Here is a 17,558-nt window from a genome sequence, read left to right as displayed (position 1 = left end):
TAATACTTTTATCAGGTTCCATTCAGTCGTGATATTGCGATATTGATGCCTGAGGCATTAAAAAGCAGTCATGTGCCAAGCTTGGATTTCCTGTTTCAAGGCTGTTTGTAATGTTTGCGCTGTGGAGGTAACCAACAACCACCCACCCTTTCAACAGAGCCCCAATGTCAATATCAGAACGTATGGTGTGGATTACGATGTCGGCACCACCAGAGAGCCAGAATGGAGCTGCCCCCCTCTACCTCCATGCCGAACTCCTACCTAACATCCGCCACGTCACGCTCCATATCTCAGTACCCTCGAAACCCCAGTCCACTGACATCCTCCCAGACATCTCCCTCTTACAGTCTCGTCGTGCCGTCTCTGTAGCCCTTCCAGAGCCGTTCGCGGACGTAACGGACACAATCAAACTGCCGGCACGCGTTACCGAGGCCTCGCGCAGGCTGCTTACCGCTCGACGACAAAACGCTCGAAGCACCACAACACATGTCGCGGCGGCTGCTGCTGCTGCTGCGGCTCCGGGACCCAGACAGGAGTTCTCGTTCCGCATGCAGATCGATGAGAATGATGAATCGCTGCGTGCGGCGGCAGACCATCTGGATAGTTTCGTTCCCTGGACTGCGGCGGATATGTCGCCGGCAACCCAGCTGCGGTGCAGACGATGCGAGAACCTGATTCTGGGAATGCCTTGGCGTCCGGCCCCGTCTACTACGCAATGGACCTGGAAAGATTTACCGAGTGGGAACTGGGCTGAGATGATGGATTTCTGGCACTGTCATAAACCGGATTCCCGCGAAGAACGTGCTGCTGCCCACGGAGACGGTGCGCGGCAATTGACCGAGGACGAGAATTCCATGATCAAGGGATACGGGGCGTCGAACCGGGTTTTGGCAACTCCGGGTACTGTTCTTGTGGATGTGGCGACTTTTTTGGTCTCGGATTTGGACTGTAGAGGGTTGAAAAAGGTAAGCAGGCCATGTTCCCACTCGCTGCATTTCTTTCTTTCTTTCTTTCTTTCTTTCTTTTTTTTTTTTTTTTTTTTGGTGTGAAGACTCGTAGGAATCGTATCCCACCCCCCCCCCAGTACTTGGATTGCTTCCAATGGGCAAAAAGAAGGAGACCCTGTCTCTTCCGTGATCAGGTCTTCGATACAATTGCCCTATAGTTATGGGGTCTTAGTCTTTTGGCTTGGTTGGGTATGGCCGTTGGTCATGGCAACAAGGGAGCATAGGAAAGGGCACAGTTATCCTCATCCTCATTCGACGGATTTCGTGCCTTGTCCGTGTCTTTTACTGCTATGGCTTTCGGGTTTCCTTCCGAGTGTCGAGACTAAGATTGCGCCTCGCCGTTTCTTCGTTGGGTTAGGCCACAGAGATGGCATCGACGCGATGACGACGAGGTACATGCTGGTTTGCCTAAGATACGATTTGAGGATTGGTATATTTGTAGACAAATGCAAATGAGTCGTATTGTCAGAAATAGAACCTGCCCTAGACATCGCTTTATTTCTCCCTTTCCATACTTCCAACTCCCGCCCCTTTTCTTCCATAAATATCAGATCGCTGATGAATGAATGTACCAGGCCTCAAATGAAAATGTTGACGATATCTCTTCGAAGACAGAAGAAGAACTAGCGTGTGAAAACTGCAACGCATCAGTCGCCGTTGAAGACCCTGTGGCCAAAGGGAGGAGACTATTCAAGACCAGTCTTTCGGCTGGGTTTCCATCGACCGAGAGCAATCCTGAAGTTATCAGCTGGGAAAGCCATCCGGTGGAGCTGATAGTGGCCGCTCAACTGTTGGAGCTCATCGAACGTGAAAGTGCCCGGAGATTCGTCATTCATAGTGGAAGAGGCGACGGGATTTTGGTCAGTATTGTCTGTTCTTGGTATCTCATCCATGCTGCTGATTTGTGTTTAGATATGGGTCTTCAACCCGGATATGCGGTATTCCAATTCCTGCTCCGACCACAGCATCACCTCGCAACGAGCCATGAAAGTTTTCTTTCAGAGCATTAGCAATGCCGAGGAAGTTCTGCACCCTGAGCCTGGGAAGGCGTCTTCCTTGTCTCTGGAAGAACTGAGACTTCCTCTGAGTGATTTCACGTCTCTCTCCGACACTCTTGAGGCAAGCAACGCCATGCTACCGCTGTCAGCGAGACTGTTCCAAGAATGGAGAGTTGGCATTCTGCATCGATTCGAAAGATCGAAATGATTATGAGGCAGGGAAGGACAGACTCACCTCCAGCCCAGGCGACATCAGGTGCCTTCCGCTTTGAGTAAGTAATCTTGCTCTCGAGGCTGGGCTGATGTCCCATGATCAATTTTCACCCCGAATATTCCTTCTCAGCGCATTCACTTCTTACTCGCACATCCCCGAGCTTCAAGCTGTCACTCCTTGAGCAACCGCTATATTTATCGCACACACTAATAATCGTTCGTGAGTATCCCCCAACCCTCCTATTGTCTAGTTCTCTTCAAGCTGACAACCAACGCCTGGCCCAGCCCTTGTCCGTGGGTAAGGAGATTCTATATCGATCGAGTATTACATCCTTCACTTTCCATTATTTCCACCATGACCACGAATCCCCCAACCTCTCACCCGTCTTCAAATATAACCCGCGCGGACGATGAAGTCGTCACCTGGGAGCACATCGAAGACGCCGGCACCCTCGTGCCAGACCGGGAACTTACACCCGTGGACTACGTGACTGAAGCCCTCTCGCGGCTTGAAATCACCGATATCCTCGGGCCAGCTATCGAGCGCCAGCCTCAATATTTAGCCATAACCCCAGCAAGCGCTACAGATACCCCGCCTTCGAACAGCAGCCACGGTCTATGTTCTTCTGGAAAAAATCCCCCGACAATCAAAGTCACGCCCCCGGAGCCCGGCCGGGATCTGAACTCCATGATAGTCCGTGATTCTGCGTCTGCTGCACAATAGCTGGGAGACCGCCCAGGCTGGTTTCATTCATCCTCGACTTCTCTGATTCGAATCGACATCCCCTCGGACATGACCTTTTCTTATTGTTCAGAATGCCTTTTTTTATGTCATCTTCCCTCGTGTCCTCTAGACCAAGAAGGAGTTTTTTTCTTCATGGTTACTCAGTCAGGGCCCCTTCGATTATCCTTAGTGGAAACATCCACATTAGCGTGCAGCTGCAGGTTTAACAGTGCGTATGACTGGAGGCTTGCAAGGCACTCCGGATGAGGGAGGAGTGGAAGTCTTTGTGGTAGCTAGCGATAGGATAGTTCAAAATGAACCTAGGAATCAATCCGGTTTGCCCCTACGAAATTATTAAGTACCCGATGGTGCCCAATTGCTAAGTAAGGTAGTAGTAGGCAAGTAAGTTGGTATTAGTTCAGATTTACTTGGGTTCATTTAACCCACACAAAGGAGGACACCTGCCATCCCTACGATCGGAATTATCAAATTCGACAGGATCAAAAAAAAAGGAGGAGCATTTCCCCCAGACCCCTTCTAACCCTCAAATGGAGTTCTCATAGGGCCGCTCAGCCTGGGGCGTGATTCTGGCCAGATGGGCGTCGTTGGCCATCAGCCCAGTCAACGAGAGCACTCTGTGCAGCCACACGATTCTACGCCGACAAGAAAGACACCTTAGTCCCGAACCAAGAGTAAAGACAAGACCAAACTTACATCCCAGACGACAACGGTGCCAGGAAGCCATCTTACACGGGCCTGGAGATCCTGGGACAGAGCAATGTGGTCGTATAGGAACTTCAGCAGGTAGTCGGACTCTTCCTTTTTGTATCCGACGATGTACCGGGTGACTGTGTCCGAGAGAGAGAGAGAGAGAGAGCGTTAGTTAAATCAGAACCAGGCATTTGATTGAGGTTCTCCCTGCGCGCGCCAGGGGACTCACATTGTGGATTCACGAAGAGTGTCTTTTTTTCTCTGGTGACCTGGTAGTAGACGGACAATGTTAATTTCCAGGCCCGTTTATATATATTCATATATGAAAGGCCTTGATTATGGATACGGGGGGTACATAATTTACCGGATGGGTTCGGACCACTGGATGCTCTGTTGTGATCGGGTCACGACGAGCAATACCGCCGTTGTTGAGGCTGCTCCACGCCGGAGTGGACGGCTTTCAGACCATGCAGTCGCTGACGGAATTCGGGAGAGAGACGGTTGTAGGCCTGCGCCATGTTTGCAAAGTCCTGGTCTCGGAAGGCTAGAGGCAATTCCTCTCGTTAGTATATATATATATATATCTCAACTGTGTGTGTGTGTGTGTGTTTGTTAGGAACAGATCTGGGAATGCCGGATCAGCATCCTTTCCGTGATCATAGTGCTGGAATGGCTGTAGTGGTGGGTATCTACATTGACCGTCTTAGTCCTGGATCAGAGATGACTAGTTGGGGAGACGCGAAGACTAACCTTTCTGTTTCATTGTCCCAGACTGGGAGGTAGCTGGGAAAGGATGCAGGAGGTTGTTTTACAGTGCCTTGAATCTCGTCATCATGCTTATAAGCCTCTCCGTATCCTATTAGGTTCTCCTTGTTATATCCCCCTTCCGTCTTGAGGAGCGACTTTGGTGGTGCGCGGAGTGAGATAGGTTCAGCGAGAGAGGGGTGCCATTGTGTCTGTATAAACTCTTCAGTTTCAACAATCGTTTTTCGTGATTTACATACGCAGCATCCCCAAAGTGTTTTCGATGTCTTATATATGGCATACTCCATCATCTTATCGGATTATCCGGTTTGTGCTGGCGCAATATCTGCAGAGTATGGTTGATCTTGTTTTCTTCTGTCAAATAATCTTGGAGCCATTTGAGCGGCGAATGAAATGACCACTCGCAATCCAGAGCAATGAACGCATGCTGGGCGAGCTTCACGCGGAGATCAGATATGATGAAGAGGCCGCCATGGATGGCGTGCCAGAAGAGGATAATGAGTCTGTCGATATCGACTACATACCCGATTCGACGATAAACAGCCTGTTAGCCGTCATCCAATTGGCGTACGTCAGCCCGGTAGGCTTTAAGGAACTGTAATTCAGATCCATCCAGATTGCTAATTCGCGATATGAGTTGGAAGAACTTGGAAGGTGAAAGGGAGAAGTCTAGAATCCATCACGATTGGGCCAAGCATCGCGTCATTGTGTCTCCTGTTGCGCAACAACCTCAAACTGCACAAATCGAGAAAAGCTTCACCCCCCACTCTCAATCCAAGCCATTTTTTGTGAAAGATACAGAATAAGTTGAATAATTGGCATTATCAACCGGTACTATTAGAGCTATGGAGAGTCTGTGCAGGAGTGGTTGTTGGCTTTTTGCATCTGGTTCTTACCAGGACAAGGTGTCTGTTTGTCTGTCCGCTGATGATGCTGGAATTCGAAGCATCTGTCCTGAAATTCCACAAAATTCAAGCCCCCTTGAGAGGACTTGATCGGGCACCAGTCATTGCGCATTTGGATGTTGCGAGGATGGGGAAATATCCCGATCATCATTCACCAATCTGATGTGGATTGTCCATGCCTCCACAAACCAAAGAGCAAGAATCTCCTCGAACTACACGCTCATTTCACTATGTTAAAATCTAACACAGACGGACGCTAGCGAGGGCTAGGAACTATCTCCTTCAATATTACTCGTCTCTTATCACGTAACCACTGCACAGTTGGCGTGCTAACAGGTACTGAGTAGCTTCGGACACCCGCGCTTGTTTGGCTGTCAAGGACCCGCGAGCGAGCTGGAAATGGGCATTTGTAGGGTCTATTTTGCCTCTCCACTTGGCTATGCTGTGTTTCTGGCCTTGCTATGATTGGGGGGGCGTCCGTATTCCATTGTTCGCGCAGCAGATTAGGTTTATCCGTCCAGGAGATCAGATCTTCCTATCCATGAAGCTCCGCGAAACACTATATACCATTGGGTATATGCGCTCATCAATCACACGGGGGCCTGTGGCTAGCGTTGTAAGCGATATTGACCAAGGTGCAGCTCAAATTGCGTGATGATGAATGAAAAGAAAGGAACGAGTATTTGCTGTGACGATTAGAAGAGGAGGCGACCTTTAAATTCCCCTGGTGCCCAGGGTCCTAAAGATATTGGTCAGCATCTAATACAACACCTTGATGTCTGATAGTATCGACAATATGGCAGCAAATGATGCCAGTAGCATCCACGCCATCACGGACCCTGCCGGTGACGATATCAAGAAAAGCCCGGACGCTATTCTAGGGTCAGGATCATCGTCGTCTTCATTGGAGTTCAAAGCACGAGTGCAGATTAAGGAATACAATGGATGCACTTTTGATGCATCCGAAGATCCCCGGTTTTACAAACCAATCCCCGAATATGAGGGTGTCCATCGTTGGGACCCCGACTTCGACTGGTCGCCGGAGGAAGAGAAGCGACTGGTGAGAAAGGTACTCAGATCAGGTCATGCATTTTAGTGAAGGAAGACGAACTAACCCTCGAGCAGGTTGATTTACGAATCTGTACCTTTGCGTGTATCACCTTTTTTGCGCTCCAGCTCGATAGAGGCAATATCGTTCAGGCTTTATCTGACAATATGTTGGAGGATCTCGGGATGAACACGAATGACTACAACACTGGACAGACAATTTTCTTTTTGCTCTTCTTGTTTGCGGAGCTTCCATCTCAGCTTCTCTCGAAAAAGCTCGGGCCAGACCGATGGATCCCCATCCAGATGGTTTCTTGGAGTGTGATTGCAGCCTGTCAGTCATTTATGAAGAATAAAACAGGATACTATGTCTGCAGGGCCTTGTTAGGAATGTTTGAAGGTGGTTTGTGAGTACTCTAGTTCCTTGTTAACTACCTGTTCCAAATAAACCAAAGGGAATCTACCACTAACCACCTTTTTTTTTTGGTTTTTAGCATTCCAGACACGATTTTGTTCCTCTCGTTTTGGTATAAGTCTAAGGAGTTGCCCATTCGCCTGAGCTTTTTCTGGGTATCCTATCAGGGAACTGCTATCGTTGGCGCTTTCTTAGCCTTCGGGTTCCTTCATATCACAAGATCTGATGGAACCGGTGGATGGCGGTATCTTTTCGCTTTCGAGGGCTTGATCACGGGGGTTATTGGCATCCTGGCTGCTGCTTGGATGCCTGCATCACCAACACAGACCAAAGGCTGGTTGAGAGGCAAGGACGGTTGGTTCAGCGAGCGTGAAGAGAAGATTCTCGTTAATCGTGTCATTCGTGACGACCCCAGCAAAGGAACAATGCATAATCGACAAGCAGTGACGCCAGGGATGCTCTGGGATGCTCTCTGGGATTATGATATGTGGCCCATCTATTTGCTGGGCTTGAGCTGGATGATTCCAACGACCCCAGCAACCAGCTACATTACTCTTCAACTCAAGTCCCTGGGCTTCAACACCTTCCAAACGAATCTCATGACCATCCCGGCATATGCACTATTTATTGGCAATCTTCTTTTTTGGACCTGGATCTCTGAGCGCTTCAACCAGCGATTTGTGATTGGTATTGTCACAGAAATCTGGTGCTTGGCTCCGCTTATCGCGCTCGTGATCCTCCCAAATGGAACCAGCCCATGGGTGCTTTGGGTCCTCAATATTTTGCTTATTGGAACTCCTTATGTGCACGCCGTTATTGTGGCCATGACCTCAAGAAACGCCGGGTCGGTCCATACAAGGACCGTAGCCAGCGCCATATACAATATGACAGTCCAGGCGTCAAACATCATTGCGAACAATGTGAGCAAAGGCACTTATGCTTGGTTCCAACTTTTTTTGGGGGACAATAATGGCTAATAGGTTATACAGATATATCGACAAAACGATAAACCATACTACCGTGTTGGTAACAGAGTCCTCATCGCGTTATCTGTGTGGAGTCTGGCGCTATTCGTTGGAGCCAAGTTCTACTATATTTGGCGAAACAAGTACGGTGTCTTCCTGGTGATTTTTCTTTTTGGTCACATCATGTCTAACTCCCAAGCAGGCAAAATGCCGCAAAATGGGATGCTATGTCGAGCTCTGAGAGAGAAGCATACTTGGCCGAGAACAGAGACAAAGGGAACAAACGGTATGTGCCTTGCTTGCCCAGTGAAATATCGGTCACCGTCTAATATATATATATAACAGCCTCGACTTTAGATTTAGCCATTAATGAAATACCACGGGAAGCGATCAAACTGGTGGAAGAGTAGACTTACCCAGATAGATGCTCTCGATAATTGTGTACAACACGAAGAAACGAATAAAACATGAAAAATCAGCATTTATTCGACAGACTTTCCTCTGTATGAGTCCCTTAGGCTACTGAGGGTATTTCGAACGTAGGTTAAAATGTAGTGCGTACCGTACCTCAGTAGGTATGACCTATTCCCCAATCACATACTCGCAGCCATCACCACCAATCCAAACCTCATGGCGTTTGCCAGCTGGCACATCCACCCTCATACCCACTCCATATGTCTCCTTTTTGCTTTCCCCATTGTGCAGTTTGATGTTGTCATCAGGGTATGTGATTGTCAAGGTCCCTTGACGGATGAGATGTGTTGTTAACCCAGAGTGTGAATGAGGAGGGTAGTATGTATTACTGCAGCTCTTATCAGCACTCCAAGAAAAAACAAAGAAAAAAAAAACCCCCCCTTGTGAGGATGGTTATATTGAAGCCGAGGCATAAACATAGGTATGCACATGCATGTAGGAGGAATTGGTAAAAGTACAGAGAGTAAGAGCACCAGGTTCACTTACCTCCCATCTACCCAAGTGAAAACAACGCTAAAACCCCAGCCCCGGACGAGCTGTTCGCATTCGCTGCGAGTTCCAATAGGGTAGCTGTCGACCATGACTCTGGAGGCAAACGAGCAGGTAGATTACAAGTGAGAAAAAGGGAGAGAATATAGCCGGGGGGAGAGAGTGTTGAAAATGACGCATCACAAGCGGATTTTGCTGCCGTGTTGCCCAATATATAAGGCACCAGTTGTTTCCCCATTAGGCAGTCGCAATTCAAACCAAACCGTCCAAAGGTGGGGGAGAGAGAGAGAGAGAGAGAGAGAGAGAGAGAAGGGATGTTGTTTTTTTCTTTCTTTTGCGAACACGGAATATTTGTCTCTCATTATTTATGAAGTAGGTAAGAAATCCCTGTCCCTTGTCTATAATAATATAATCCCAAATCCCTTTTTTTTTACCGTCAATATTGTACAGTACTCCGTTGACTCCGTTCCCGATGCTGCTTCCCTCATAAACCAGAAAGCTAGACGATGCTTCCAAGCGAAAAAAATAATAATAATAATAACCATCATCATCATCATCATCACCATCACAGTCGATGCTTCTCTATTTGTGGCCCAAAAGAGGAACAAATGAATAAATTGTCCCAGGAAGCGTTTTTTTTTTCTCCCCTTGAAGGGAACGAACGTCCTTTGAGACCCAGGCTTATGTCAAGGCCTTCAAAGAATCTGGACGCATGCTTAGCATGTCACTGCTGATACCGATTCCATGGTTCAGTGATTGTCTTTGATACTTACCTCAAGTGATCCTATCAGCAAGGTGTTCCGCACACATGGCAGTATTTCCCGGGGATTACCCAGGTTTCTTTTCCCTGGGATTCGCAGTTCGGACAACGGACACCTGGCATCTGGGATAGGGTGTTAATTCGTCAATGAGGCTCAGAAATGGGGCATTTTCTCAGCGAACTCACAGCCATTGTGGTGTCGTTGCTCTCTGGCTTACTGAGGTGGCGAACAGAACGAACAGTATGGGACCTCTTCACTGGCTGAGGGCCTTGTTTATCAAGAACAGGATGATCGAACATGGTTACACACAGCCTAAAGAAAAAGGGGGAAAAGGAGGAGGGGGGGGGGGGAATTGAAAATGAATTGACTCTAACTTTGGTTTGGTCACTGAGCTTAATCTTTTGGGGTACTAAACTCCCTTCTTTATATAGTTCGACCGGTGGTTAAATAATCTGAGGCCCAAATTTGGAACCACAACCCTTTGCATTGGAGCCGGGAGATCTTCAGCTTAGCTTCGATCGATCGATTGGAGTCACAACTAGACTGGGATTTAATGCATCCAAAGAACAATCACAAAATCCCACACCCCTCCCTCCCCCCCTCCCCGGTTATCAAACATGTCATGTTGGCAGCAGGATTTGCTCGGATCTTCCCGTCAATGACTTGCATCTCAGAGTCTGGCTAATGAGAAAACCGGGCCAGTGGGTCAGTCAGCTGGGATTTGATAGAGACCTGTGTGACTTGATCAACCTCAAGAAGTTACCAATAAAGAAGCCTCTCCAGCAGAAACCCCACCCCCTTTTTCATAAGAAGGTGTAAAAAGCAATGAGTGGAATCCCTACAGTTGACCGCTGGATAAACACAACTGAGAACCGTTTCTGCAACGTTTTATGGAAACTCAATCACCGGTAATTTTTTGTTTCTTTTTTTCTTTTTTCTTTTGTTTTTTTAGATCGAGTGCATATGTGACTGGTGCGCATAGCTGGTAGGGCAAAAGATCTATCCCATATTCATCCAAATTTCGCGAGATGGGAGGGAAATCAATCTAACCCTAAAGATAATCATGACTGACAATGTATAGGTCATCTTGATCCAGAGCTGATGGATGGTCTCCCAGCTTAGCAGTTACTAGTGGCTCCTTTGGTTTCATGAAGCATTTACTAAGTACCAACACCCAGGACGTGCCATCAGTGCATCCACAATTTACAATACCCCATGGGCGCTGTTTTCTTTCCTTGTTGGGCTAAGTTCTTGGCCGCACTCCTGCTCGTCGGTCACGAACATTCTGGGTTTCGAAGGGAAAACCCCAAAGATTAGCTCTAATCAAGGTCATTGGTGGTCTGCCAGCAGAAGAAGCTCTCTCTGGTCGATATCTGGCGGAAATGCTCCTTAGGGGCGCCGCCACTGTTCGGGAGTCAGTCACCCCTGTATCGTGGTCATGGTATCCCTGGGACTTCTTTTTGGGCGGATCTGAATCTAGCGACGAACTATCTCTATATTAGTTATAGTTATTATTATTATTAATTAATTTTTGGACTCCCTGCCGGTCCCAGACTGTGCTGGGTGCCCCCCCCCCCAAAAGACTTTCCTTCTTTCGGTATAAGTCTTGTGTGATTTTTTCCCCTGCAAAGCGCCATCACATCTTTTGTGATGGAGGGTTATCAGACTTTCCTCTGGAAGCGGACGGATGATAACCGCAATCAAGTGTGTGGACGAATATACCAGTCGATTGAGAACAAGGCTTTCCGAAACAAGCTGCATAGACCCGTTGTATGCCATCACTTTTGTTCTGGCTGGATTCAAGCACCCCCCAATGCAGTGGTCCCTTGATTTTTGCGATTGAACGACCTGCATGCAGCACGGGTCTCGAGCTGGGCCGTGGATATAAGAAGTTGAACTTTATCAAGGTCTGGGGTACCTTGGGATTATCACCTGGCGTCGATCAGTCTATTTTTCTCATGCCTTGGCTTTTGACCTTAGGGTGATGCATGGGCAGTCTGACGCAGATGAGCCCACTTCTCGCTGGTACGAATTTGGATACATAAAGGATGTGGAGCTGACGCCAGCTTGTGGAACTCGGCATCCAATTTGATCTTCCCTTCTCGAACTAGCCTAGACAAAGGTGCATTCAGAGGGTGCACTGGTGCAGTGAGAACGCAAAGAAAGTCCAGGGATGCCATATTTTTTTCCGATCATTTCCGGTACCAACCCTAGCCATCCATCCCTGCCCTAATTTGCCTTTCCAGATGCAATACTCCGTACAAGAGGAGATTCCCGCACCAGACAACCAACTGTGGAGCTTCAAATTGGCTCTTTCTTCCCGCTCGACGGACGCAAAGGGGCTGGGGCGCTCTCCTCCCACGCTAAATCACGGCAGAGAATTTTTTAGGATAAGCAAGAACCTGGAATTGCTATTCATCAAATTGGAAATGTGACAGGTCCATTTTTGAGCTCTTGATAGAGAAAGGGTGTATTGTTTCCCCTCCAATAATTAGCCTACCTGGCTCTCTATTCTTTTTCCTTTTCCCCATTTTGCCCGGGGTTTCATTTACTTTTTCATGGATTTTTTTCTCCTCTTCCCCCCTCTCACTTATTCTCTCTCTCTCTCTCTCTCTCTCTCTCTCTCTCTCTATACCTAGTGGGGGAACAAGTCCTTCGGTGGTTAGGCCACGGGGACAATGTGTAACCATAGTGTCATCATCGTCTATTTCCTGGTCGGGAGATTTGACAAGTAAAGGGTGTTTTCGACTGATGAAACGAACTCTTCGAGCACACCGCTAGTCAGCGACGCCAGACACACACACCGATCCAGCCGCCATCTTAGAGTCTCTGTTGGAAACCTCTACTCTGTACGCTGTAGTAGGAGTCATTCCGCGCCAACAACATGAGTACGGAGTATCTAGCACTCTACTCTGATAGATCAAAGTGGATACATTTCGCCGATGTGAGCTCTTTCCAAATGAAGGAGTCCGCTGGTTCCTACTCCGTACCTCCAGCCATGCACATTTTAAAATTTATTATAGTGTCGTGTGGACACTGGGAAACATGTGCAGCTTTAGGTTTGCACTAGCTATATTTCTATTTCATTCGTGGGAATCCTTTTCCTATGGAGTAGGGGAAGATTTCCGGGCTGGACTGGTGGGGAGGAAGAAGGGAAGATGCTCGTGGGACTCTAATCTCCAGAGTACGGTTTAATTTTCATATACAGAGTAGAGTACTCCGTACCTGGGTAGAATAATTTCATATTATTGTGATTGTTCTCCCTCTCTCGCGGAAATTCCCACAGTGACCATAGATAGATAGGACTAAAAGGTGACAGGATATGAAAGTTAAACCCGCTCAATATACTCGTCGCCACGTGCCTTCTCTGTGTTTCCATCACTGGGAACACTCGAGTCATTCACATTCATCACAGCCATCGTGTCATGGGCAAGCCGCCGCCGAGTATCCCCGAACTTCTTGCGCTGCTCGTGCAACTCCTTGGAAATCGTCACGGCGCTCTTTTCCGGGTGCGTAAACAGGTAATCGATTTCCTCGAGCGTGAGGTTCGCGGTTTCAGGATAGCAGAAGTAAACCAGGGGGATGAAGGCGAAATTGGTGCCCATGAAAATCAGATACGCCTTCCATTGGAGACGGTGAATGATCACGGGTGTAATCATGACGACGAAGAAGTTCTGTTTTTTTTTTTTTTTTTTTTTTTTTTTTTTAATACTACATACATTATTTTTTTGTGTAGGATGATGACTTACCCAGATCCAGTTCGATGATATACCAATTGCCGTGCCCTTGGCTCGTGCATGTAAGGGGAGGATCTCTGGTACATAGCACCAGGGGATGCAGTTTACCGATGCACCGAATGCGAACATGTAGATGAAGAAAAACGCCACCGACGCCGAGGAGGTCTGGTGTTCGTTTGCTGTGCCTTTGAAACTGAGCAGGATCGAGACCATCATCATGCTGATTCCGAGTGTCAATGAGCCCCAGATCATCGGTGCGCGGCGGCCTACGCGGTCAACGAAGAAGGTGGGAAAGAAACTCCCTAGGACGAACATGATTTGGACGCATCCTCCGATAATCATGGAAAGGTTTTGGCTGAGGCCGACGTTGTTCTTGAGAACAGTGGGGATGAAGTAGCTGGGAAAGGTAAAAGGGGGGGGTTAGTTTGTTGGGTATCATCAGGCAGGGGGGTTAAAAGGTGCGCGCACACGATGAGGTTGATACCGCCCACTTGGTTCATGAATTGCATTCCATACGCGAGAAGTCTAGATGAGGTTTGATATGTTAGTGTGGAGAGATTGAACGGTGTAGGTGGCGATGATGTATAGACAACGTACACTCTGTGCCCGGTTGAGACAGCATCGTGCTTGAAGACGTTTCTAGGTCGCGGGATTAGCAATCAATGAACGGTGAAATTACGGATAGAATCAGACATACCGCCACTGGTACTCTCCGTACTTGGTTTCGATAGCAAGGGCCTCGAGAATGTCATTTTGCTCATCCTGAATCTTCGGGTCGTCTTTTGGTCGGCCATAGACATCGCTCAGGATCTGCAGTGCCTCCTCGTTTCGTCCTTTCTGGTAGCAGTAGCGAGGAGATTCCGGAAGTCCGAAGACAAGAACAATGACAACCTATAAAGCCAGTCAGCCATAGACTGCAAAGCGGATAATACTCAGTAAGGGACTGACAAAGGCAAAAATCATCTGGCACGCAATCGGGAGTCTCCAAGCAATCTGGCCGCCGACGAAGCTCATCCCGAAGTCAAAAAAGTAACTAGGCCATCCGGGTTAGGGTACAATGTAAAAGATAGGGTATTGGTGGAGAAAAGTGGCTTCACTAAACTCACCTGATGACAATTCCGACACCTACTAGCAACGGCTCACTGCAAACAAGCTTGCCGCGTTTGGAAGCCTCGCACAGCTCTGCCTGGTACATGGGCACAGTAGAGGTCTCGATACCTGTGCCTATACCCGCGATGAATCGACCGACCATGATATGGGGTACACTATAGGCGGATGCCTGCAGCGTTGCGCCAATCTGGAGACAGTACAAAGGAGCACCAAAGTTAGTCAGGAAGGGATCCGAAGTGACTTTCAAGATCCAGCAAAAGAAAAGCAAAAGCGAGCCACTCACGATGACCCAGACCATGGCAAACCACATAGCACGTCGGCGTCCAAGCCGGTCCGCAATGAGAAAGTTCACAATGCATCCACTAAAGCAGCCCAGGTTATAAATCGAAACAATTATCCCCATCAAGCTGTCCCCGGGATGATTCATATGACCCAGAAAGTTTTCGTTCTCGACAATGCCCGAAAAGACGCCTTGGTCATAACCTAGCCACTGTTAGATATATTATGCATGCTGCATCGTGCTGCGGCCTGTGCCATTTGATTCTCGTCCAATTCCCTCATACCGAACAAAATAAATGCCATGCCGCATGCACACCAGATGGCTGCCTGGAGCGTATGCCCCGCCCCAAACATGTTAATTTGCACCATCTTGTCTTTTATCTTCTTATGCCCGATTAGATAATGCAAGAAAAGGAGAGGAGGTTGGTAGAGGTTAAAAAAAAGATGGTGAGGGAAGAGCGGGGGAGAGCAAGGAAACGAGGAAATTTTTTTATATGGTATACATAACATATGACAGCGGGTAGGGAATTCCGCATCTGGAATGTTACTATTCACAGGGCTACCCCGGATTTAGAGATGACACTAAACCAGTAAGTTGAGCCACTAGTTGCCCCCAGATCCCTACCCAGGTCCCAGATATACTTTCCCCCACTCCCCCGCAACCTACTTACTCCGGGGTACGTGCGAAAGGATTGGTGGCGCAAGGGATCGACAACGTTGGTCTCTACATAGTTAGGTACATTGATGCTCTTTCCTCCTTCTATACGGAAAATTTCGCGAACCACCCGAGGGCTATGGGAACTTAATGGGACATAATGATGTCACCTCAAATGCTACTTACCTCTTTGTCCCCTGGCCTGAACCACAAAAGACGAGCCATGGAAGCCCACTAACGTTTTACTCCGGTCTCCATCCGCATTGGGTAATTTACGCGGCACCTGATCTGATATCCTCCCCGTTCCATTCTAGGACGACGACTCCCATCTCACCAAAGCAACACGACAGCCCCCCCCCCCCCCCCCAACAAAAACGACAACAGAATCAACTACAATCATTCAGATCGGCGTCGAGCTGTCCTCTCCCTCCCTCCCTGCACCCTGAAATGTTCGGACTTGAGCCCCCCCAGAAACGCCAACGACTTGATCCCACCCCGCACGCCTCCCCTGAACCCGAGCACACAGGGCAGCCAACGCAACCACCAGCAGACAACAAGTCAACCCCAACCGTAAAAGCCTGGAATCAATCCCAGAATCCTCCCCCATCAGGATATCAAGGGCCTAGTCACCCTTCTCCCAGACCAGCGGGAGCAGGAGAACCCCTCTACTCCCCCCCAAACAGCCGGTACCAGGATGGCTTCTCGCAGGACCCTGGCTTTCTAGCATCACAGGAAGAGCTTCGCAGCATCCTGTTTACATTTGCGAACTCAGCAGCGCCAACTAGAGCAAGTAGCCCCGAAGCCGACAGGCGGGATCTCGCAGATACTGGCTCTGCTTCACGCGGGTCGGCCGTGTCAGGATCTTCTTCGGGGTCACAAAGCTATCATTCTGCTCAACGAGGGAGTGTTCCGCCACCACCATCATCAGCGCGTACATCGCCTCTATCGAGTCGACGAAGGATCGAGTATTTGAAAAACTACGTCGCGGAGATTGCACCCTGGGTTAGTTCTCTCTCTCTCTCTTTCCTGGGATTCATACCCCAGCAACATGAGTTCAAAAAAAAAAGTCAATATTTGGCAATCCACTGATGCATTTCCTAGCTTGACATGTTTGACTCGCGTTACACGTTTCGCCAGCAACTTCCCGCCTTAGCACACTCCTTTCCTGCCCTTTCGTATGCAATCCTCGCCATCTCGGCGCGGCAGATGGAGCGCAAAAGCGGCACTCAAGACTGGTGCGATAGTCTAGAACTGTACCAGGAGGCAACCAGGCTCTTGAGTCCGCTTCTTCAAGTTTGTGATCCCAAGATCGTTGCCGCGTGTGTCTTGCTCTGCTGTTTGGAGATGATGTCGGCCCGTGCCCAGGACTGGCACCGCCATTTGGAAGGCTGTGCCGCGCTGTTTGATGCCTTTGGGATCCACGGATTCAGTCAAGGTCTGTTACAGGCTGTGTTCTGGTGCTACGCTAGGATGGGTAGGTGGCCAGCTAGCTTTCTTCTGTTTAAAAAAAAAAAAAAAAAAAAAGAACCATCTAACACGATATTCAGATCTATGTGGTGCCCTTATCTCAGACGGAACTCGAACCACGCTCCTACATCCGTCGAAATGGCTTCCTGCAGAGTGTCAGGAAGAAGACGCCTACCGACTCTTCAAAGAAGCCAGGTCTCCCGATATGCATGCAAATTACGCAGTATATCTATGCATGAAAACTACAGAGCTAGGGGCAAATCGAACAAAATTCGTGGAGCTCGGAGAGGAGAACGGATGCACAACCGATGTATTCTCCTCCCGCTGGACTCAGCTTTGGAACGATCTTCAGACTTGGCTAGCGGAGCGACCCAGCGAGCTGCTTCCAGTCCAGACTCTCCCCCGCAAGCCCTTCCCACAAATCCTCTTTGTACACTGGGCTGCCATCTCCTCGAACCAGTTGTACCATACAGCTTGCATCCTACTACTCAAAATGATGCCCAAGAGCCTTCGATTAACTCGGTCGCACAATTTGTCATTACTATGGCATGCGCGCCGAATCTGTGGCATTTCACTCAGCAATAAGCATCATGGATGCCTTAACAACGCCATTCAGCCGCTCTGGATTGCAGGTCGGCTTTTCAGCCATGCCTCGGAGCACGAGCAGATCATCAAGATCATCCGTGATGTGGAAGCAGAAACTGGATGGGGCGCGTGCTGGAGGATTCGTGATTTAGAGCTCGCCTGGGGTTATAATCCTCGTCGAGATACGGCAAATTTCCCCAGCCAGCAGTTTTCTGCGCCAATTGATCAAGAGATAGTTGCGAGTTGAATAA

At 48.6% G+C, this 17,558-nt stretch overlaps 7 protein-coding genes across 7 annotated transcripts; 3 read left to right on the top strand and 4 right to left on the bottom strand.

The window, feature by feature from the left end:
• Positions 1-197: 197 nt before the first annotated feature.
• P175DRAFT_0445625 (HECT-type E3 ubiquitin transferase) lies at positions 198-2,213 on the top strand (the record flags this gene model as incomplete). The annotated part of the gene is made up of 3 exons (XM_040894291.1): positions 198-965; positions 1,583-1,867; positions 1,920-2,213. The coding sequence occupies 3 exons, from the start codon at positions 198-200 to the stop codon at positions 2,211-2,213; spliced, it is 1,347 nt and encodes a 448-aa protein (XP_040748994.1).
• A 1,298-nt stretch (positions 2,214-3,511) lies between these two features.
• P175DRAFT_0496315 (TauD/TfdA dioxygenase family protein) lies at positions 3,512-4,171 on the bottom strand (the record flags this gene model as incomplete). The annotated part of the gene is made up of 4 exons (XM_040896118.1): positions 3,512-3,595; positions 3,657-3,790; positions 3,883-4,043; positions 4,074-4,171. 4 exons carry the CDS (start codon positions 4,169-4,171, stop codon positions 3,512-3,514), a joined length of 477 nt encoding a protein of 158 aa, XP_040748993.1.
• Positions 4,172-4,342: 171 nt separating this feature from the next.
• On the bottom strand, positions 4,343-4,708 carry P175DRAFT_0496314 (uncharacterized protein; the record flags this gene model as incomplete). The annotated part of the gene is made up of 1 exon (XM_040896117.1): positions 4,343-4,708. One exon carries the CDS (start codon positions 4,706-4,708, stop codon positions 4,343-4,345), a length of 366 nt encoding a protein of 121 aa, XP_040748992.1.
• A 1,411-nt stretch (positions 4,709-6,119) lies between these two features.
• On the top strand, positions 6,120-8,252 carry P175DRAFT_0487313 (putative transporter; the record flags this gene model as incomplete). Its single annotated transcript, XM_040895666.1, has 5 exons — positions 6,120-6,392; positions 6,449-6,777; positions 6,865-7,705; positions 7,775-7,893; positions 7,953-8,252. The coding sequence occupies 5 exons, from the start codon at positions 6,120-6,122 to the stop codon at positions 8,077-8,079; spliced, it is 1,689 nt and encodes a 562-aa protein (XP_040748991.1). The 3' UTR covers positions 8,080-8,252.
• An 80-nt stretch (positions 8,253-8,332) lies between these two features.
• Positions 8,333-8,805, bottom strand: P175DRAFT_0446033 (uncharacterized protein; the record flags this gene model as incomplete). Its single annotated transcript, XM_040894323.1, has 2 exons — positions 8,333-8,552; positions 8,711-8,805. The coding sequence occupies 2 exons, from the start codon at positions 8,803-8,805 to the stop codon at positions 8,333-8,335; spliced, it is 315 nt and encodes a 104-aa protein (XP_040748990.1).
• A 3,998-nt stretch (positions 8,806-12,803) lies between these two features.
• On the bottom strand, positions 12,804-14,954 carry P175DRAFT_0445846 (putative MFS sugar transporter; the record flags this gene model as incomplete). The annotated part of the gene is made up of 9 exons (XM_040894308.1): positions 12,804-13,148; positions 13,194-13,608; positions 13,680-13,736; positions 13,809-13,850; positions 13,909-14,102; positions 14,160-14,244; positions 14,318-14,508; positions 14,605-14,804; positions 14,885-14,954. The coding sequence occupies 9 exons, from the start codon at positions 14,952-14,954 to the stop codon at positions 12,804-12,806; spliced, it is 1,599 nt and encodes a 532-aa protein (XP_040748989.1).
• Positions 14,955-15,702: 748 nt separating this feature from the next.
• P175DRAFT_0487303 (putative C6 transcription factor) lies at positions 15,703-17,554 on the top strand (the record flags this gene model as incomplete). The annotated part of the gene is made up of 4 exons (XM_040895665.1): positions 15,703-16,100; positions 16,137-16,257; positions 16,357-16,729; positions 16,803-17,554. 4 exons carry the CDS (start codon positions 15,703-15,705, stop codon positions 17,552-17,554), a joined length of 1,644 nt encoding a protein of 547 aa, XP_040748988.1.
• Between the last annotated feature and the right edge of the window lie 4 nt (positions 17,555-17,558).

Source organism: Aspergillus ochraceoroseus (assembly GCF_002846915.1).
Source record: "Aspergillus ochraceoroseus IBT 24754 chromosome Unknown P175scaffold_10, whole genome shotgun sequence".
Lineage (NCBI taxonomy): Eukaryota > Fungi > Ascomycota > Eurotiomycetes > Eurotiales > Aspergillaceae > Aspergillus > Aspergillus ochraceoroseus.
The sequence above is the reverse complement of the archived record's forward strand: the minus strand, read 5'-3'. Positions and strand labels throughout refer to the sequence as shown.